This window comes from Daphnia carinata, chromosome 5, assembly GCF_022539665.2.
Source record: "Daphnia carinata strain CSIRO-1 chromosome 5, CSIRO_AGI_Dcar_HiC_V3, whole genome shotgun sequence".
Lineage (NCBI taxonomy): Eukaryota > Metazoa > Arthropoda > Branchiopoda > Diplostraca > Daphniidae > Daphnia > Daphnia carinata.
The window spans coordinates 5158438-5179811 of NC_081335.1; the positions used below are offsets into that span (position 1 = coordinate 5158438).

A 21374-nucleotide genomic window follows, 5' to 3' on the forward strand; every position below is an offset into this window, starting at 1 on the left:
TTCTGAGTACTGATGAAAAGTACATTGTTCCCTCTGATGAAAGCATCGCCGTATTTGTTCTTCAGCTGTCCATTGCTGTATTCTTCGGTTTGCTCGAGAGCAATGTTCATGTAACCATCCAGGCAGGCCAAGACTCCTAATATTATAAAAAGAAAATGTCAATAGAATTGAAGTTTTGAGACCATGCGTTTTATGGGTTATCACCTCGATAATCCACTCCATTATTGAGTTTCACCACGACAGGGCGACCAATGATTTGCTTCAAAAACTCGTTCGGTGTTTGTCTAGCACTCATTTTCTTACTTTGCTTGTTCAAAGAATTGTCCGTCAACAATTTTTCAGGTTTTTTGTGGGTTCCTTTCACGGTAGACAGGCAGTACGCAAATATGCGTCTGTTTCGAATCTCACGACATAGTGCGAAATTGAAACATAGGTGCCGCTGTCGACGGAAATAATACAAGTTGGTGGCGCAAAGTCCGCTCATAGGTGTCACTGCTTTTGTAAAAAAAATAGTAACGCGATGACGTGATCGGGTGTAACGTGTTGCCGTTACGTAGCGCTGGCGTCTCGGCTTTTTGCGCCGCCAGCCAAACACAATACATAGAGAAACAGGGGAAATAAGGGGGCAAGAGGAGGAGGAGGCTTGGCAAACGTTGTTGTGGTGTGCCAGACGATACTTTCCACCCTGGCAGAGAGGGACCGCATATACTGGATCTCGTGAATCGCACCCTGTTTTTTTTTTCCCTCTATCTTGAGGTTGTTCACGTTCGAACGAGTCGTTGATTCGTCTCATTTCGATCGAGTGCCAGAAAAGTGTAACAATAGATACCAAAAGTTGTGTGAGTGATTAAGTGGGACGCGAGCCACGACGACGTTTTCTCTTTAGGAAAAAAGACGTTCCCGAGGCCACAGACGTGTGGTGCAGAGAATCGTGAAGTGCGCGGGACTGCCTCAGGTATTTTCGGGTCCCGCGCGTATAGTGAGTGTTAACCTTGGAGTACCCATTACGCCCGTCAGAGCCAGAGGGCGTGAGTTTTTTAGAGTGTGTCTCTTTTCTGTGCCTATGTTTGAGTGTTTGTGAGTTGTTGTGAGAAATTGTGTATGTTTCACCTTGAAAGTGTTAAGGAGAAGAAAATTTACCTTGAGCCACAGCAGCAACAGCCTTCAAACTAGTGGCAGTTTGCTGCGTGACTAAACCCCTTGGAAAAATAAAACAGTCTGGATGGAGAACGAAACACTAGCTTCACTTTCCTGGCGGAGATGAGTAAAGGAGCCAACAACAATCTGGGTGGTTGTGATCCAATCGTAGAGGGATGGCGGGCCCCAGCCCTGGCTCGCTAGTCAGCTCAGGCCAGAATGGCTCGCTGCACAATGTCCTCTTCTACCTTCCTCAAAACGGCAATGGCAATCAGTTTGCCAATGAGACGTGCCACAACCAGCATGGTGGTACCCTCAACCATCTCTCTTACATGCAGACATCTCACAACAGGTATAATTGATGGTGTGTTATAGCTACAACGGTTTCTCTTTAATTTCTATTGTGTTGCAGGTACAGGCCTGACCCTGGTCTGAACAAGGTGCACTGCTTCCCGACAGACAATCCCTATTCTTGTGATAGGGACACAAATGGTTCCTACTGGTCGTACCAGCAGCATCAACAGCAGTGGAATCAGTGGAATCAGAATGAATACAGTCATTCTGACAATTTGGGTTTCAAGTCTTGCTGGATGCAACAGCAACAGCAGCAGCCCATGCAGCAAAGACAAGCTTCACAAAACAACAATCCGAGCTGCATGGGCTTTAATCCTCAGTATAATCACGTGCATCAACAACAGCAGCAACAACTACAGCATTTGCACCAGCAGCAGATTCAGCCACAACAACAGCAGCATTTGGTGCAGCAATCCGGTTACCGGAATAACGTCATGGCGACCGTTACTGTTCAATCGAGTGCTGGTTCGTCGCAATCGTCATTGTCTCGGACACCATCGCGTTGCGATTCCGTTCGATCAGAGTCGACGTGCGAGTCCCATTGTAGTAGCAGTTTGAGCGGTGGGAGTAGCGCTGGGATCGAAGAAATGACTGGCCAACAACAGTACGGAATGTATCAAAACTTTTCTTCGGTTCAGCAACTGCACCAGCAACAACAATCGTATCCGCAGTCGCACCTTCCTCAGCACCAAGAACACGTGCAACAACAACAACAACAACAGCAGCAGCAGCAGCAGTGTTTTTGGCCGTCTAGTCATTATGATGTGCAGCAAGAACAGCAGCAACAACAAATGGAATACTTTCGGCAACAGCAAATGCAACAACAGCATTACTATCGTCAACATCAAGTGATACAACAGCAACAGCAAGTGAATTGTTATTGGCCTCGTGAATCATCGCCAGTGTGCCACCAACAACAGCAACAGCAGCATAGACAGCTTACGTGTGTCAATCCAGCAGTTCCGGTGGTGGAACACCAACCGATTGTTATCGAAACGCCGGCCTGTTCATCGAGTCCGATTGTTGCCGATACAACGACGTCGATGATATCGTCATCTCCGCTTCCAGTGCCGTCGTCCTCGTCACCACCTGTAACGTGTCATTATAACCATCCAGCTACTCCGGTTGAATCGATGGAATGTGTTCCTGTTCCTGCCCTCGGCTGTGATCCACCTGCCGCCATAACTACGACCGACGAAAGCATCGAATCTTCGTCATCATCCGTCGATGTTGCCAACACGGCAGCTGACACAAATGCTAATGTGAATACAACAACTATTGTGAGCGCAACAACAACGAGCGTACCAGCCGGTTGGACCCGTGAAATATCCGCCGGAAGTGTTATCTACATCAGGTGAGCAACACAAACCGCACTATTTTGTGTAGTCCCCCCTCTCTCTCACTCTCACCTATTTTTTTTTTTTTTTTTTCATTCCTGGTAGTATACACATACCCTGATGTGTCTTTGGCTTAATGAGCTAACACAACCCACTCTACCGTCATAATCGATTATTAATCCCCCATTTATTCAAAGAGTACGAAAAAGACTAGTATGCGCTGCCATAAGCGTCAATTTACATAGGGAAAAGTTTAAGAGGGAGAATTAAAAAAAAAAAAAAAAAAAAGGCTTTTTTTTTTTTTTTTTCCTGGTACACGTGAAAAACGAGGACAAATGCGTCGCCCAGGACGACGACGGATAACAACAACCAGTAAATAAAAATGGATAAATATAAAAGCCAAGGATGAGGATGCGACGGCGGTTTGATCGATCAATTGACCTCGACTTCATCATCACCAAAGCTCTTTTTTTTTTTTCGTTCCCTCCATTGTTCGGCTTAGAGGGTCCGCCCAGCATTTTCCTGTTTCTGCCGGGCAGGACCGCTCCCCTCTCTTTCCTTTTGCTCTTGTTTTTTTTTTTTTCTCCCTCCGCCGTTTTCCGTCGCTTAATTTTTGTACCCGTTTGTTATTTAGTTTGAAAAAAAAAAAAAAAAGACTCCCCACAGGGGGTGTTCTTTCTCTTTCCTTTATAACATACGCTGCACACCTGGCTGACGTCAGAGGAAAGTTTCGTTGTGGGGCAGACAGCATTTTTTAAAATTTAATTTTCCTGAAAGAAAAAAGGGGGGCTGCCTTTTTTTTTTTCGTTGTTGTTGCTGTTTTCATCGGGTGTTCCAGGTGTGGTTTAAACAAGGCACAAGAAGATGGTGGCCCCTAAGGCTGGCCAGAAAAGAAATATTTCTACAATGAAATTACATGAAGAATTGAAGAGGGGGGCTGCTAGGGGGGAAATGATGATGGTACCTAGGCAAGGAAAGGGGAAAAAAAAACACATTAAAAAGAAACAAAAAAAAAAGGGAGCATAATGGAGGGTAAATTTCTCATTCCAGAACGATTACGACTACCGGCCGCTACTAGCCGGCGCAACCCACTTTTTTTTTTTTTTCACCCTCATCATTTCTCATATAGGAACAGCTATATACACATCAACCCCCTCTAGCAAAAACTACTATCTATATCCTTCCCTCTATAGTTCACCTATAGGAGTTGCTCTCCATGCAATACCTTTGAGTGTGGAGGAATTATTTTTAAAATGCTGCTGCTGCTGTTGCTTCATTTTTTTTTTTTTTTCAATTCTCCCCTCTTAATCTATTTCGAGACCCTACTCCGGGAAGGGGGGGGGTTGTTAAACAAAGAGTAACCAACAGTAAAAATTCATTTTCTATTTGTTAAAAAGTATAACTGGTTTCACACGCCAGTTCTCCTGGATTCTTTTTTTTTTTTTTTATGTTTCCAAAATGTGAATGTGTGTAGAAGAGGGGGAACGTCCAAAGTAAATGCGGAATTCCGTGTGTGACACATGGAAAGAGATGGGGGTAAAAGAGAACGTCATCGTGGCTAAAAAAAAAAAAGTGAACGTATTCCGAGGTATTCCGGAATCAACCCAATAAGGAAAAAAAAAAAAAGAAAAAGGGCGAAATAAAAACTAGGCTCCGGAAACAAGGACCGGATTGCGGTGGAAAGGCAAGAGGATGAGATGGTTGTGTATAGGATTAGCTTTTTGTCTGTCCTTTTCCTTCTTTCTTTCTTGTTCTTTTTTTTTTTTTTTTTTTTCTTTCGAAGAATTGGGCTTTCATCCAACATTTAGACGCACAATTCAAAATGTTTTGTATATGTCTAGATCTTTTTTTTTTTTGGGAGGGGGGGTGGCTTTCTCCCACCCTTTCTCTCCCTTCCGGCTGGGCACCGAATCAATATCTCTTACGACTGTGTGCGCGCGGCCGTCGTAAAGCGTCGCTGAGGGAATGCTCAAGACTGTCTTCCGGATTTATCGATCCGCACCAGAGTCTTCGTCTCCTTTTCTCGTCATCTTCTTTTCTTCTCCGAACTTTTTGCTTTTCTTTTTTTCTCTTTCTCTCCATTTCCTTCCAAAAAGGGAATTACTCCTTTTCTCGTCCTCCCCCCCCCTCCAATTCTCTTTAGGCTCTATAATCAACCGAATCAATCCAAAGATGATTACACCAAATGAATGGAATTAGTGGCCGTTCATTTTTTTTTTTTTTTTTTTTCTTTAAAAAGGGAAATGAAACTTAATTTGTTTTGTTTGATTTGTTTGTTCGTTAGTCCGAGCGGTTGCCGATTGTCGTCGCTGGAAGACGCAGCCACCTATGTCCAGCGCGACGGAACGTGCAAGTGTGGACTGCCTTGCCCACTTCGACTCCAGCACGTCTTCAATTTCGATCCGTCGGTGAGTTTGTTAAGTCTTTAAATTACTACTTAACATTTCCTACGCCTTTCGTGTTATAATAGTAAACTTTAAAATAGTAAAAGAAAATGAAAAGCCAAAGGGGGAAAATATTTAATAAAATGGTGATGATGTGTGATCCGCTTGGTCGGAACGGGTTACGCATTTCTCGGGGTGAGGGGTTCTCTCTTTTTCTTTCGGAAAACGAAATCTTTTGTGATAATGCCGCCCTCTCTTGGGTTTCAACGCTTCATTCCCGGCCAATGAAATAAGCATCCAGAAAAAAAAAAAAAAGCTGTCCATTCAGTTATTTATTTTTTTTATTTGTTTCGCTATGAGATTAAGTTTGAACGCGTTGTTGATTTATTTCTTATTTTCGAAAATCTTTTTTTTTTATGTGTAGAGTAAAAAAAAAAAAACATTTTTATTTTTCGAATTCTTTTTCCTCTCCGCCCGCCCTTTTTTTCTCCAATTTTTGTAATACAACCAAGAAAAAAAAAGAATGGCCATTTCACTCTCCTCCGTAATATAAAAAAAAAATAAAGTTTTATCAACATTTAAAAAATATATACGCACAAGTATATTACTATTATTTATCTATCACTCGTGACTCGAAGATTTTACTTTCTATTTATTTTTCTTCTTTTTTTGATCCCTGCGGCACTAAGCAACAACCAACCGTAACTAAATCACCGAAATGCGGGGGGGGGGGAATCATTGATGGCGTCTCACGACGACATTTCGTGATTTCTTTTTTTTTTATTTATTTCTCCTTCAAAGAAAGGAAAGGAAACCAAAGAAAAAATAAGTAATCGCACAAACTCGATTTGAGATGGCGCGCGCGCGCTCTGCGTTTTTCCTTTGTTTCCTTTTTTTTTTCTTTGTCACCCCCTTTTTTTTTTCGTGTGGTGGTGGATGAAACAAGAAAGATAAAAGAAATAAAACAGATTTGTGCATAGTGAATTGGAAAACGAATTATTAACTAGCGCAGCGCTTTAATATTGGCGCAGAGTGTATTTTTGTTTGGACATCACGCGCATGCAGCGCGTGCGTGAATGTGTTTTCACGGTCGAACGAAAAAGAAAAATAAAAGAGATGAAAAAGAGAATGAAAAAGAACCTCCGGACTTGGCATTTTATTGATCGCTTTTGGATTTTCTTTTTTTTTTTTTTTTTGGCTTTGCCTCGTTTTGTGTTGTCTTCAGGTGGCGAGCAATTCCGAGACGTCACTAGAGGCACAATCGTCGACGTGCTGCCATAAAAAGCCGCTAGATGGCACCACAGACAAGACGACCCCGACCACCTCGGCGACGACGGTGACAACGGCGACAAGTAAAGCCGCCGTGAAACGGAAGAAGAGTGGAAATGGAACGCATAGCAAGACGGGCAAGACTTTGAAACCACTCGCGGTGGTACAGCAACCCGTCCAGCAGCCACATCAACAAGCGTTGCTGTTTCGACGTTCCCCGTGTCCCAATGTGGACGTCCGGCAAATTCCATTGGAACAGAATCGTCCGCCTACGGGGAGTCTCTTGCCCCAAACGCGTTCGACGCAACCCACGACGGGCAACAACAACAACGGGCCGACGTTTTTCGAAGATCCCAGCGCCTATTTGGCCCAGCAGACAGTCTTGTTGCAGAGTAGTCTGCAAAACAGTGGCACGACTTCTGTGGCATCTCCTCCTCCCGTTGCGGAATCCACTCCGGCAGTTGCTGGAGCGCCAACGACGGTCGAGACGGCGGAAGCAGAACAGACGCAAGAAGAATTGCTGGGCGATTTACTTGACTGCATCCCTGACTCGATGGAGGAAGTGCTGGACAGACAAAAGGACGTGGCGGCCGCTGCGGAAGCTGCAGCTCAAGCCGAAAAGGCTGCTAATCTCATTAAACAAGCTGCTGCGGCCGCTGCGGCAGCCGTGGCTGCCCGTCATCAGCAACAGCAAACTGGCAACACCGCGCCTCAGCAAACCACAGCACCAACAACAACAACACAACAAAAGTCACATAAATCGCCTTCCGTGCCCGTCTCTTTGGCACCCGCTCCAGCCCCGATCAGAAGTAAACCTCCTCCGCTGGCCATCCGGCCAGCCACGCCCGCTTCGGCCGCCCGTTCGAGGGCGAGAGCGGCCGAAACGACGTCCAAGAGCACCAAGTCGAGATCGCCGAGAAGGACGCACCATCAACCGATTCAGATCCAGAGCAACGCCAAAGTATTACAGCCCGCCCAGCTGCCGCAACAACAATTGCAACAGCAACAACAGCAGCAGCAACAACAGTTTATTCATCAACAGCAGCAGCATCAGTTCTGGCCGGCCCTATCGGCTCCGAATATCGGCCCGCTTCGTACGGCCTCGTTCCCGTTCGTTTCCTATCACTCGGCCGTCGGTCCAGCCACGGCTACGCCCATTTTCTCGACGGCGGCCCTGAGGCCCGGTAATCTACCGATGACTTTCCTGACCTCTGCAGCCACCCATCCGGCCAATCCGGCCCATGCGACGAACGTCTTCAATCAAGCATTGCCCGTGCTGACCACCCGGCCAGCATTAGGGCCGTCTGGTCAGGTAGTCCACGTCCTAACGACCCCCGGACCGATGTTAGCGGCGGCTCCGTTGGCAACTGAGCCATCCAACGCTGTTCCTATTTTGACGGTCGGTCCGATGAACACGACGAATCACCCCAACAACAACAACAACAACAGCCGCGGGTTGACTCGTACGGGCAAAAAACGGAAATCGACGCCTCAAACGGTGGCATCCATCCTGCAACAGGGGGCTCAGTTGGCCGCGATGACACAGCAACAGCTTCATCAACCTCAACAACAGCAACAACATCACCATCAGGCGACCACCCTGACGCTGTCGCAGGAGCCGCTGCTTTACAACGTTCAGAATTTCCAGCAAATTCAGCCGCAACAGACGATTCAAACATTGGCGCTGATGCCCGACGGCAAGACTTACGTCGTCGTCAATTCGCAGCCGGCCCCTGCCCCTCAGCCGACGCATCAGCAGAATACCGGCGGCCATTGGTTGTTGAGCCCACGTCCGGCAAACATCGCGCCAGCGGCTCAGCCCGTCAACGTGTTTTGCACGACACAAACAGGACCGGGAGGAGCCACGACGTTTGTGTTGAACGGGGCCAGCGCACCGACCCATCAAGTCCTCCAACTTCAAGATGGGACTCTGGTGCAGACAACAACGACCGAACAGCCCAATCTGCTGGCCAATTATGGCGGGTTGTTCATTCGCTGTCCGTCAACGCCGAATGGAGCGCAAATTTTCAGCACCACAAGTCCGGCAGCAACGGCCAACGTCAGGACGATCCCTTTGCCAATTCCTATCGCACCGGGCCGGTCTCCTGGTCGGTCCCCGGATTCCAGCAGCATCCTACCAGATGGTGCTATGGTGACGTCATCATCGGCGACCAACACGGGCAATGCGTCACTGGTGGCCTGCGGCGAAGCCACTCCGCCTTCTCAGACCCCTTCGTTGTCTGCCTCTTCATCGTCTTCGTCGCTGGCCGTCCGGACGGCTCATCCATCGCCAGTCGTCCAAAGTAGTCAAATCGATAGCTGCGTCCAGGAAGTGGAAACGGATCAACAACACGGCCAGGTGGCGGCGGAAGCTGCTAAATCCAAATCGGTGGCGATCGAGTTCAACAACAACAACAGTACGACGGCGACGCTAACGGCAACGGCCGTCCAGCACTGGCAAAAACCGGACATGATCACCAATGCATCACAAATTGTTGCTGGATGAAATCAAAAGAAAAGGTGTTGTTTTTTTTTTTTGTTGTATCATTTTTATTTGTTGTTCATCACGGAAATTAATTCAAAACTATCTCCAATTATCACACGACAGTTTGGCATAACACAAATATTTGTTTAGGGTTGTGCTTTTTATTTTTTATTTACTTCGTTTTATATATATATATATATATATACATATATATATATACCTAGCTTGTCAACTTGATCGTTGTCGTCGTTGATGGCATTGATTTTGAATAGATTTCTAAAGTGATGTAAACTGACATCATTCAAATGATTCCTCGTTTCCGTTGTGGAAGCTGAATGGTGGAACATTTGACTGAGGCCCTCGAGGAAATTTGAATATTGCTGGTAAAAAAAAAAAAAAAGCAAAACAAACTCATTGAAGCACACCATCACTATTACCCAACATTAAAGAAATATATATTCATATACATATACAGTAATATTATATACATAGCCTACCATATACCTTGTACATATAAGGCCATATTTTTGTTGGGTTTTATTTTACCCCCCTTTTCTTTCCTTGATCTTTCATTCTTTTATCTTTCCCGGTGCGTTGATTGGATAAATCTAAACAAAAAAAAAAAACATAAGTAAAAAAAATTTAAAAAAAAAAAGAAAGGAGTAAAAAAAAAAAAAAGACTATCGTAAATATATGTGTATAATAAATACAGAATACCAGTACCTTGAAACATTTTTAGCTTTGTTATATCTCGGTCATGAGCCAATCAACAGCTTCTTCTTGCTCTTTCTACTCTTCAGCTCCCCTCCTACCAGTTGCATTTACATACCTATAGCTTTGATATAACTACGTATGTATACTGTATCATAGGAAGAAGAACATCACACGGTACACACACACCCATACCCAATCGCTTGTTGAATTTTGTTCTTGGTTAATATCTCGGGGATACGCTTTTTGTTTCCCATCTCGTCCGTGTGTGTGTATATTATATATATACATACTATTATATACTAAAATTTGTATTATGAATTGTTTGATGGCTAGTTTAATGTTTGCATATGAAACAGGCAAATGCAAAAGGACGAAATCGGCATAAACTAATGAGGATAGTTTCCTTTTTTTTCAATAACTGCTAAGAAGAAGAATTCAATCTTCTTTTGTTTTCATTTTGGCTTTTGATGTTTGCCATGTTGTTGTTTTTTTTAATCATTAATAAGTACCAGTACGTGTGTCTGTGTGTGTAATCTCCATTTTGTGTTTCCGTGAGTTTATAAGAAAAAACAAAACAAATTGTGAAACCTGTTTCTGGTTTTACAACCCAAAAAAAAAAAATCATAAAATCATCAACTGAATGTGGGCTAGCTTTTAAAATAAGAAAATTTAAAAACGAGAAAACTTTACAAACTGATATACCAAACCGTTTGTATTGCCCCTCCTGTCGTTGTTTTCTTTTTCAAAAATTCTGAGTATAAAAAACGGGAAAAAAAGCAACAAAAACCGGTTCTCTCATCACACATAGACACACAAATATACATACACTATGGATATGTAACGTTTTTTTTTTTTTTCTTACGTGTTTTTCCTCAAATCTCGGAAAACAAACTGACGTTTTTTGTGGATGATTTTTATTGTTCTCTCAGTTTAACCCTCTCCTCCTTTAATATATATATACATAGATATGTCGTTTCTTTGCCTTTTTTTTTTTTTACTTTATTTACCGGGGTGATGATATGTTGTCTGGTTGATATACCAAATACAAAAAAAAAAAGTTGTTTTAAAAGAATATTAAGAAACAAAAAATGTACTTCAATTCAATTTCGCGCATTCATATTCTGCAGAGGCTTCGATAAAGAGCTGACATTAACCCTTGAGAACAGGGGATGGGAAGCCTCATCCCCTTGCATTCAAAAATCAACTAACGATCAGTTTGTCGTTTTGGCTCTTAATAATTGGAGCTCGGCACAGTGCGTAGCAACAATGTGTTCCAGGTGGTGTTACCTCCTCGTCGTATTATGCGATGCAGCAAGATTGTTAATGGCGAACGAACCGTGTTTGGGTGGTCGATCGCTGCGAGGATTGACTGAATTATCAGAGCATGATCATACCTCTACAACCACCGTCTCTTGTTGCGACGAAAACGTCTGTCATGGCGGACTGGCCCTGAAAAATGAAGACAGGGCATCGTTTATTAACAACAACCCCTTTGGCTACTCCAAGCTCAAACACCAATACGCCCAACTTGTTCAATCGAATCATGGCCACGATGCAGCCCAACGCCATAAAAGGTATTTTTTTTTTTTTTGGACGCGTACATTCGTGTATAAATATCTCCTTTCTTCCACCCCAACTGAAGGAAACGCCTTCATTTTTCTTTTTACGACTTTGTACAACACTTTAGTCCTCCACCTTCAGATTTTCTTATTAATTCTCGCGTGTACATATATGAAGATCTATTAATGGCGGTCGTTGTGTCGAAAATAAAATGGCCTGTCTGCCGATGGAAGTTCGATGCTGCTCGGCCAACATGTCCGTCTTTTTCCCCATTTCGGCTCTTTCAGCCTTGACGGGTACGTTTTCCATGAAATTACGGCCAATAATTTAATGAGGCGGTCATGTATATTTTCAGGAGAACGGGTGCACGTGATTCAAGCCCCTCCGTTAGTTCTTCAGCCTGTTGTTTTCGGACGATGTGAAGCAGAACACAGCTCCATTTTAGATGCTGAATGTCAGCAGGTAAAAAAACGTCGTTTATGGAAACACGTAAAAAGAATGCAATGGTGGCACAGAAAATCATCTTTTCTGGTTGTTTATTGAATTTTCCAAGGATGTCGTACCGGAAATGATGCATGTCGGTCGAATAAACTCCGATTCGAACGAGTTGGAATTATCTCGAGAACCGGTCATGGTGGAGAGCGGCTGCTCGTGTCGGCTCAATCGCGAGCCTCTTGACATTATCGGTCAGTAGACGTGAAATTTATGTTGATTGTATCTCCTTTTACGTGTAAAAGTCGAGTCGTTAAATTTCCCTCTCTTACATAAAACAGATGGTACCGACATTGACGAAACAATGGCTTCATTCTTGGATCTTTGGACCGACTAAAAGTTTTGAACTTTCACGTTGTAATTCGTTACTTTTTATTTGGGAGTAATATACTGCACGCGTTATGTTCCAAATTTGCTACATCATCGTACCGATTTCTTTTCCCCTATATCAATACCGCGTGAAAGTCGGTCACCGTCATTGTTGTGAGCTCAAGTGTGAGAGTGACCGCAAAACGGGAATATACAACGGTTGAGAGAAAGCAGAGCCTCGTCGTTTGTCTTGATTGTTTTTTAATAGTGGGTTACCAGGCATTCGACTTGGGGAACAAAAAGGCTGCGCTATGTAAGAAAAAAAAAGAACAAATTCAAGCGGCGACAGGAAAATGTGTCACGTCCTCGATTACAGTCACGCGATTTGTACATTCTTGGCCATCTAGCGCTAAATTCAGGAAACCATTCATCGAATACGCACAAATAAATATAAAACTAGCTCTACTTGTAATGTTTTCGCATTTAATAGCAGCGTTTGTGTTTCTTGTTTCTTGTGCAAGTTTTCTACGTGCGTTTTGTATGTGTTGTTTCTTACATCATATTCAATTCAATTTTTATAACACAGTTGGCCAACGTGGGAGTCATAGATACTGTTATCCCTGGAGTTTTTGTACTATGGCCATGTACGGCAATCAGGCATCATCTTCACAATACATCAATCCAAACCAGCCAACGTGCCATAACACACTATATAACTGCTCCCAGCCGTGCGTCGATGGCTTTTCTTATTGTCTGGATCACATCACCGAGGATCGAAATGCTCCTTATAGACCATGCACATTCGTATTCTCTAATGGAAAGAGATGTGCCACAAATGTTCTAAAGGGGGAACGAAGAGACGGGTATAAACATATTTTATGTTTTTCTGCATACATTGAACTATAATCTCTGGACTTGTAACTCCTAGATTATGTCAAGATCATGCCAAAAGGTCAGCATTGTGTAAAATGAAAACACTGAGGAAGAGGCAACCCCCTGAATCCCTTGAAACCCTCATCGATGATCTGCAGCATTATAGTGAAGCAGGAAATGAAGAAAAAGCCACGGGGACACTCAGTTTAATAGAAAAATTGTCACTGAATGCTTCCAATCAAAAGTTGCAAGATTATGCTAGTGAATCAGACAGTGAGGAGGAACTACCAACTGCAGAGCAAACTATGCGGCAAGAGGATGACTCTGATGCAGAAAGTATAGACAGTGACCCAGATGATCCGTTGAGGTATATCTATTTCTTATAAGCACCAATTTCAAATCGTTTCTTATTGCTGATCACAAACTTACAGGCATGCTGGTGTCTTTACACCTGAGGAAGTGGTCTTACTGACCAGGGATAAGCTGATTAAACTACAAGCTCTGTATCTCGATCAGTTCAAGCGATTACATCATCAGTTGAAGTGCGCACGCAGGCGCTATCTTAATGGCGTGAAAAGAGAGAAAGAAAATGGAGGTAAGCATTTATAATCAATAAATTAATTCCGCGTTCGGATTCAATGGACACTCCTTTACGACCCAAGTGGCAAGTGCTCCTTATCCTGACACGCCATCAGAACGTAGAGCTGTGGCTAAATTACGAAGTTTGCGTCGCTTTCAGCGCCATCGAGGCTCTGAGGCGTTATTGCATCATCAGTTACAGGAAAAACGCCTCCAAGTATGTTGCACTATTGCTTGATAAATGATACTACATGATATATACCATGTTTATTTTCATCTATTTAGGTCACACAAGGAGTCAATTACAAAGCTCCACCCACACCAAAGTGTTCCTTTGTCGATTGTGGAGTTAAATGCACAAACCCTGCCGTTCCATTGACGAAACATTGCACAAGACATGTATTAAATGTAAAGCTTTAGCCAATCTTTCTCTCTCCTTCTCATATAACCTTCCAGTTAAATTCTCATTCCTTTGGGGTTGCGTAGGATCCTTCGCAAATGTTATTTCGACCCTGTGGTGCCACTATTCACGAGAACGAATGCAAAGAACCTGTTATAAACTTCAGTGAAGACACTCGGTGCGTCTTTCACACCATGATGCCACCAATGCTGCTTGTTGAACAGGTAGGAAGAATTATACGAAAAATTTTTTACTAGAAAATTCACAATACATATTTTTATCATAACAGGAAATTCCTGTTGCATCTCCGCTTATAAGCGTCGATGATGAAATTGATAAAGTGGATATTAAACTTGAAATAGATGACGCTGGACAATCTTGCGGTTAATTGTTTCTATTCATGAATACTATTTACAGTTCTCTCTTCGCTGTAATCCATTTCAGTAATCGTTTGAAACGGTAGAACTTAAATAATAGAACGCTTCTCTGAAAGTTAAAATTGGATGGTATGTAAGAGAAAATAAACTAGTGTGAACACTTGCGTAAAATAGTTAAGACTGTTGGCTGGTTGAATCGTTCAAGATTATTCAAAATTAGGCAGTTGAAATCCAGAAAAGTATCGATGGTGTAGTGCTTGTCTAGCAGATATCCTCTTATTTGGATCGTAAAGCATGAGTTTCTGACAAATAAATCAATTATTGGGTGATGACAAAAATTTGTAAACGAAAGGACAAACCATTAATAGGTTGAGACCATCACTGTCTAGCCTTGGAAACATCTCCTCGAAACTGGAGCCCGTCCACTTGGGAAATGAAGGCTTAAAATCAGGAAGCTGCGAGACGCCTGGCCAGCAGGTTTCGTCTGGGGTACCCATTGTTCTAAAAATGCGGAAAAGTTGGTCAATCTCCGAATCACCGGGAAACAAAGCGGTGCGACCCTTTAGCTGTTAAAAGATGCATAGATAGAACATAATGTAACAGCCATACAGCAAGAAACGAAAAAATGATTACCATTTCGGCGTAGATACAGCCAATCGACCAGATGTCAACAGAGGTAGTGTAGATTTTGGCTCCAAGTAAGACTTCAGGGGCTTTGTACCAGAGAGTAACAACCTCATGAGTGTAGGACCTTAATGGGAGTCCGAATGCTCTAGCCAAGCCAAAATCTGCCAGTTTCAATAGACCATTTTTGTTCACCAAGAGATTCTGAGGCTTTAAATCTCTGTGCAAGACCCTGTGGGAGTGGCAAAAGGCAATTCCCTTCAACATCTGCCAAAGAAAACTTTTCACTGCTTTTGGTTCTAGGCCGCAGGGCATGGAGTCCAACAATTTCTGAAAGCGATGCATTTAAGTCAGTTATTAAATGAACCAAAAACTTATGAAAAGCAATAAAACACCTTCAGATCTTGGTTAAGATATTCAAACACCAGGTATATCTTCTTGTCAACATGGACAACATCAAGGAGTTTGACGACATGAGGGTGGTCAAGCTCTTTCAAAACGGTTATCTCTCTAATGGCTGTGCTTGGTACCCCTTCTGATTCCCTGTACAACAAAGAAAAATGTGCTGTGTAACTTTTCCCTAAACACGAATATTCCATGAGATACAATGGATGTTATTGAGCTAAAAAATTCAGATTAATTGCATCTGTGATATGTCATATAAACAGCATTTCACAGACAAAATTATCTGAAATCAAAACTCCAGAAGCCAGACTGAATGCTCGACTATCGCAAAACTTACGATTCCAGTCGGATTTTCTTGAGAGCTACTAGCTTGCCCGTCTCCCTGTCTTTGGCTTTATAGACAATGCCATATGTTCCTTCACCAATCTTTTCAATCTTCTGAAACTGGTCCATCTCATGCTCATACATTTTGCCTAAAACCCAACACAAAGCACATTCGAGGTTAAAAATGTAATGGAGACACTGATTATCTTTGGTGAACTAACTAATGAACTTGATTCTTCCACTAGCGATTCCAGAGGAGACAAAAAGCGGCTTCCTTGTTTCCACGCGTTCTGTCTGCCTTCCCGCCTTCGCTTCTCATTCGACCATTTGAGTTCCCGCTCATTTTTGTAAAAGCCCCTCCCCCCAGGCTTAACCAAGTGTTTTTTCCTTCTAGCTTTTACTTCACGTAATATACGATTATCAAAGGTCTTAAAATATTTATTTTGTAAAGAAAGATACTAAAAAAGAAACATATTTAAGCATTTAAATAAAATAAGCCTCGTACGTAATTAAATTGTTTAGATTTTTATTTGTTAGAAGCTAACACCAGCTAGCGGTCGTCTGAAGCAGCCTATATTTTCACAGATTCACATTAAGCACTATATCTCAAAAATGCGTCTGCCCCAACCTGATCTAATATAAAGTAGTAGTGCCATATCGAGTTTCGTCATGACAATACAGTACAATTTTATTGATGTACTGTACTAGCAAGAAAATCGAAGATATAACACAATTCAATCCATCGTTCTATTCCATACTCTGAGTGTTATTTTCAAAACATTGTTGAAAATGGTAGGAAAGTTCAAACTCTTAAAATTTTTTGTTGCCCAAAGAAACAGAAACTATCGCTTGTACAAACGCAGCTGAAACCTTTATCAGTAGATCACGTGGCAGTTCGTTAACTAGCCTGGGCTGGACATCAGGTGTAAGGTTGTTTGTTTCATGGGATGCTAGCCGCATGTGTTCTGTCGCGTCGTGTGGAGGTTTATTACTTTATTCTAACGTACCACATTGACACCGACTACATTCTTTTGGCAATACCTTAATCGAAGCCCCTACCTTGCATGTTCGCGACGTGCCGAGTCGAACGATCAGGGGAAAAAAATGAGGGTTATTCGTGCTAGATTAATAGGCAGGTGTTTCTTTGCGTTTTGCCTTTTAATTATTAGCTATTGTGGTGCTATGTTGTGTCTGTTTGATACTCAAGCCATTTCCGATAGTATCTTTTTTGCTTCTCTGTTATCGAGGCGAGGAACAGTGATAGTACAGGGCGGTGACGACGCAGATCCGGATGTTCGGATCAAACGAGAACATGTGAAGAGTATGATGAAACATGCTTGGAACGGTTACGTTCAGTATGCCTGGGGAGCAAATGAACTCTGTCCTATCAGCCGGAAACCGCATAATGATTCTATTTACGGCTCTGCCCGATTGGGTGCTACTATTGTAGACAGTCTTGATACTCTCTTTATCATGGGAATGATGGACGAATTCGACGCTGCTAGAGATTGGGTTGAAAATGACATGAACTTGGATGAAGCCAACGTTGAATTATCTCTTTTTGAAGTGAACATTCGTTTAGTTGGCGGTCTTCTAGCTGCGTTTGCTTTGACTGGCGACAACTTGTTTCGTCAACGAGCTGAAGAGGTTGCTAAGAGAATGCTGCCAGCTTTTGACAACGTCACTAGCATTCCTAATGGACGGATCAATTTGAGCGCTAAAACCAGTTCTGGGGGTTGGCCAGTTCTAGCGGAATGGGGCACCTTAAGCCTCGAATTTAACTATCTTAGCGATGTGACCGGATCAGGTGTGTATCGATCGCACATCCGCCGGATATACGAGACGACCATAAATTTGATGGTTAACATGGATGGCCTTTATCCTGTGAATATCCGAATGCGTAAAAACAAGACAAAATACGACGTCGATGACACCCGAATTCATTGGAACAATTTCGATAAGTACACCCTAGGGGCTGCTGGGGATTCATTTTACGAATACTTGCTCAAAAGTTGGTTGCAAAGTGGCAAAACGGATGACAAATCTCTGGCGCTGTATCTCCAAGCGGTCAACGGCGTATTTAAAAAGTTGGTTAGGACTTCCAAAAAAAGCAACTTAACCTTTCTGGTTGAAATCGAGTACGAACGTGAACAAACTGTTATGGGACATCTGACCTGCTTCGCTGGAGGACTATTTGCACTTGGCGGTAAAACCCTTGGACTCGAGCGTCACGTGGAACTGGGTGCTGCCTTGACGTCTACCTGTCACCAATCTTACGTGCGGACCCCAACCAAGTTGGGACCAGAAACATTTGAGTTTACTGACGATCTGGAAGCTGAAGCCGACAAGAATGGAGCGAAATACTACATTCTTCGACCAGAAGTAATAGAATCTTATTTCATTTTATGGCGCCTCACTCACGACCCGCGTTACCGACTATGGGGATGGGAGGCTGTGGAGGCGATTGAGAAACATTGTCGCATTCCCACCGGTGGTTACAGCGGGCTAAGAAATGTCGACAGTGCCAAACCAGATCACGACGATGTTCAGCAAAGCTTTTTCTTGGCTGAGACTCTCAAATATCTGTATTTACTTTTCAGCGATGATAGTTTGATTGCACTCGACCAGTGGGTTTTCAATACCGAAGCTCATCCTTTGCCTATTAAAGGAGTGTAAATCCACTATTTCGACCTGCTTCTGCCAGCCAATTCAATTAACTTTTATTATATTACACTGTTCCCAGAAACTTACAAATATAGCGTTTTAAGTGTTATTTATACTTTATCTTTCTGTCTCTGGGATAATTGGTTAGAGATGAAAACAACTCGTTGTTTTCGAAATTTAAGTTTAACGAGTACACAAATTTTATCGTAATTGGGAAAACCGCACCTCTGAAACAACAAATGTTATTTACATGCTTGGTCCGAATCTTAAGTTTGCTTCGACAGATAATGCGTAATCAGCTGCTCGATCAGCTGTTTCGATTGTTGACACAGTTTCAGGCAGAACCCCGCGTCGGCAGCCAACAGCTACTATATATAATAGTTTCATAGTGCATTTCTTTCAGAGTTTCCTCTGACTAACAAGTAGTTTATTAGAAAATGATTTCTGTTACAAAAAATACTTTCTGTTTGAAAAAGATATTGGCAGGAAATTCATTTTCAAGGTACTGTGCGCTATTTACATATTGAAAGGCAGTAATGCTCGAATGTTGTTTATTTTAAAATTTATTAATTGTCCATTCTCTGTAGGGTGAGCTCTTTGCTTTCTGCCTCTGGTTGTGGCAATGTTTCTGCCAATGCTTCATTGCATTCTGGATCAAATGATTCATCAAAAATGCATAGACCGCCTACAGCAAAAATGGGTAAAATGACTGATATTGGATCTCGATCATTGTTTAGCCCAGAGCAAGATGCATTCAGAGAGTCTGTGAGAAAGTTCTTTCAAAAAGAAGTTATACCTCATAACAAAATGTGAGTTGGATTTCGAACAATCACGTGTTTAGCTGATTTAGCAGATGTTAAAGCAGTTGTGACACCATATTGCAGATGGCAAGAGCGGGGCTATCCTGATAAAGAAATCTGGGAAAAAGCTGGAGAATGTGGTATGTTAGGAATAACTATACCAGCAGAACATGGTGGGATTGGTGGTTCATTTGTTGATACATCCATTGTAATAGATGAGACGTAAGAAAAGCAAACAAGGATAGAAATCATTGGCTGTCTAACTAAAAATTTTTCTCCCTTAGAGGCTATGCTAATACAAGTGGATCAGCATTTTTCCTTCATTCTGATATTATCATGCCCTATTTTAGCAAATATGGAAATGAAGAGCAAAGAAAAAAGTATATTCCAGGTATGACTGCCGGTAAAATAGTTTCGGCTATCGCCATGACTGAACCAGATGCGGGAAGGTACAGCATAAATTTTGCAATTCCTATTGACTGTTCCTACTTCATTTTACTCTTGTCTTCTCTCTCCTCTCATTGCCTTTCTAATGAAAGTGATCTCCAAGGAATCAAAACATTTGCGAGGAAGGACGGATCAGATTACATATTGAACGGATCCAAGATGTTCATTACTAGCGGCTGGTTAGCCGATGTATTTATAGTGGTGGCAGTTACTAACAAAGAGGCGAAATCTGCTGCTCATGGTATCAGCTTGTTCATTGTTGACGCTGACACTCCGGGTTTCAAGAAAAGCTGGCTTATGAAAAAAATTGGCAATGGAGCCTCTGTAAGTTTTTATATTACTTAGTTGGCAATAGCTCATCCGAACTGTCACACGTGAATTCAAATTTTATTTGTGCTTGTTATCACAAGGACACGGCGGGTCTATTTTTTGAAGATGTTCGCCTTCCTGCCAGCGCTCTGCTGGGACAAGAGAACAAAGGCTTCTACTACCTAATGAACGAATTGCCGCAGGAGCGTTTGACCATTGGCATTCACGCTACCGCTCACTCTGAATACATGTTCGAGGAAACCAAACAATACGTGATGCAGCGAAAAGCCTACGGCAAAACCCTTTCAAACTTGCAGGTTCACGGACATACACTTTCACGCAATCCTATAATCTTTCATTTATTCTTTCTCTTTACTTTATCCTGTAGACTGTTCAACATAAACTTGCCGAGATGAAAATGGATATTTGCGTAGTACGGTCTTTTATTGACGAGTGTATCGCGCTGCACGTTGAGAATCAACTCGACTCCCAAATGGCTTGTATGGCGAAAATCTGGTACTACTTCAACAACACTCTACACGGCTTTATGCCTTACAGTTGTCCTTGCCCTCAGCGCTTCTTTCTCCTTACTGATTCCACTCGCATTTTTGCGATTTTTTGTTTCTCTTTCTCACAGTGCCTCAGATTTAGTCAACAAGATAACTTACCAATGTTTACAGTTACATGGAGGTGCCGGATACCTTTCCGACACTCCTGTAGCCCGAACCTTCCTTGATGCTCGCGTTCAAACCATCTACGGCGGAAGCAATGAGGTGCTGAAAGACCTTATTGCTCGGCAAATCCTCGCGCCTGCCAGGAAATGATCATAACGTAAAAAAACGAACAAATATGTCGTCAAAGTTTCAGCACGGTATTCCACTTTGCCCTTCTTTGAATTAATCCAAGCTTCAACTAATTTTAAATAATGACATAATCAAGTTTAAACTAGAAAATGTTCTCCTTAGAGTATTCCCCGAGTCCGTCTTTCGTCATCCGATACAGCTTCTCCCTTTCTGCGACTTCCACAATGGCTTTCGCCGGAGGCCGAACCTTCGAGAAAGAAAAAGAAAGGAGAAAAACCGAAAAACTGATAACAATTTAAAAAAATATTTTTCCCATTCCTCAAAGTGCCTGAAAGAATATAAGACGACATGGGTGGTTAGACTAAAAAAAGCTGAAGATGCGAATTCGTGTGAAATGACTAAACGCGGTGTTAAATGCTCCCCGAAAACGCAAAACCCGTTTCTCTTAGGTAACGGGTGAATAGAAAAAAAAAACTGAAAGGGAGACAAAGTAAAAAAAAAGGAAAGAAAAAAAAAATGTTGTTGCATCAGAGAAGCCCCACGTGTTTACCCGCCGAGAGGCGCTGCATGTTTCCATTTGTGCCAAAGCGGGAATCAAATCAAAACTCACATAGATTAATGTTATTTAAAAAATGTTTGTTAAACTCGTGTAATCTTAACGAAAAAATTCTCCTAGGTATTTAAATTGAATGTTATTCGTTTGTTAATTTGTAAGTGTTTTTTCCTGA

General features: G+C 42.5%; 6 protein-coding genes across 8 annotated transcripts; 5 read left to right on the top strand and 1 right to left on the bottom strand.

The window, feature by feature from the left end:
• Positions 1–665: 665 nt before the first annotated feature.
• On the top strand, positions 666–10740 carry LOC130696170 (myb-like protein Q). The gene is made up of 4 exons (XM_057519248.2): positions 666–1489; positions 1550–2845; positions 5113–5236; positions 6438–10740. Exons 1-4 carry the CDS (start codon positions 1314–1316, stop codon positions 8985–8987), a joined length of 4146 nt encoding a protein of 1381 aa, XP_057375231.1. The 5' UTR covers positions 666–1313; the 3' UTR covers positions 8988–10740.
• A 160-nt stretch (positions 10741–10900) lies between these two features.
• Positions 10901–12143, top strand: LOC130696189 (uncharacterized). Its single transcript, XM_057519271.2, has 5 exons — positions 10901–11254; positions 11418–11536; positions 11596–11702; positions 11794–11926; positions 12014–12143. The coding sequence occupies exons 1-5, from the start codon at positions 10947–10949 to the stop codon at positions 12067–12069; spliced, it is 723 nt and encodes a 240-aa protein (XP_057375254.1). The 5' UTR covers positions 10901–10946; the 3' UTR covers positions 12070–12143.
• A 415-nt stretch (positions 12144–12558) lies between these two features.
• On the top strand, positions 12559–14315 carry LOC130696181 (KAT8 regulatory NSL complex subunit 2-like). Its single transcript, XM_057519261.2, has 7 exons — positions 12559–12904; positions 12970–13281; positions 13346–13509; positions 13577–13710; positions 13779–13901; positions 13980–14117; positions 14183–14315. Exons 1-7 carry the CDS (start codon positions 12582–12584, stop codon positions 14279–14281), a joined length of 1293 nt encoding a protein of 430 aa, XP_057375244.1. The 5' UTR covers positions 12559–12581; the 3' UTR covers positions 14282–14315.
• Positions 14316–14349: 34 nt separating this feature from the next.
• LOC130696186 (cyclin-dependent kinase 2-like) lies at positions 14350–15919 on the bottom strand. The gene is made up of 5 exons (XM_057519267.2): positions 15637–15919; positions 15290–15437; positions 14904–15224; positions 14630–14836; positions 14350–14572 (listed from the first exon to the last, which is right to left on the bottom strand). The coding sequence occupies exons 1-5, from the start codon at positions 15765–15767 to the stop codon at positions 14477–14479; spliced, it is 903 nt and encodes a 300-aa protein (XP_057375250.1). The 5' UTR covers positions 15768–15919; the 3' UTR covers positions 14350–14476.
• A 599-nt stretch (positions 15920–16518) lies between these two features.
• On the top strand, positions 16519–18375 carry LOC130696179 (mannosyl-oligosaccharide alpha-1,2-mannosidase IA-like). Its single transcript, XM_057519259.2, has one exon. It carries the CDS (start codon positions 16728–16730, stop codon positions 18297–18299), a length of 1572 nt encoding a protein of 523 aa, XP_057375242.1. The 5' UTR covers positions 16519–16727; the 3' UTR covers positions 18300–18375.
• A 233-nt stretch (positions 18376–18608) lies between these two features.
• Positions 18609–21353, top strand: LOC130696182 (long-chain specific acyl-CoA dehydrogenase, mitochondrial-like). Of its 3 annotated transcripts, none has more exons than XM_057519263.2 (9): positions 18609–18789; positions 18875–19096; positions 19172–19309; positions 19372–19536; positions 19627–19858; positions 19945–20160; positions 20232–20359; positions 20481–20714; positions 20783–21353. In XM_057519263.2, exons 1-8 carry the CDS (start codon positions 18725–18727, stop codon positions 20665–20667), a joined length of 1353 nt encoding a protein of 450 aa, XP_057375246.1. In that variant the 5' UTR covers positions 18609–18724; the 3' UTR covers positions 20668–20714; positions 20783–21353. The 3 variants fall into 3 exon arrangements, with proteins under 3 accessions (XP_057375246.1, XP_059351427.1, XP_057375245.1); XM_059495444.1 differs by having other exon boundaries at positions 20793–21353; XM_057519262.2 differs by having other exon boundaries at positions 20809–21353.
• The last annotated feature ends 21 nt before the right edge of the window (positions 21354–21374 follow it).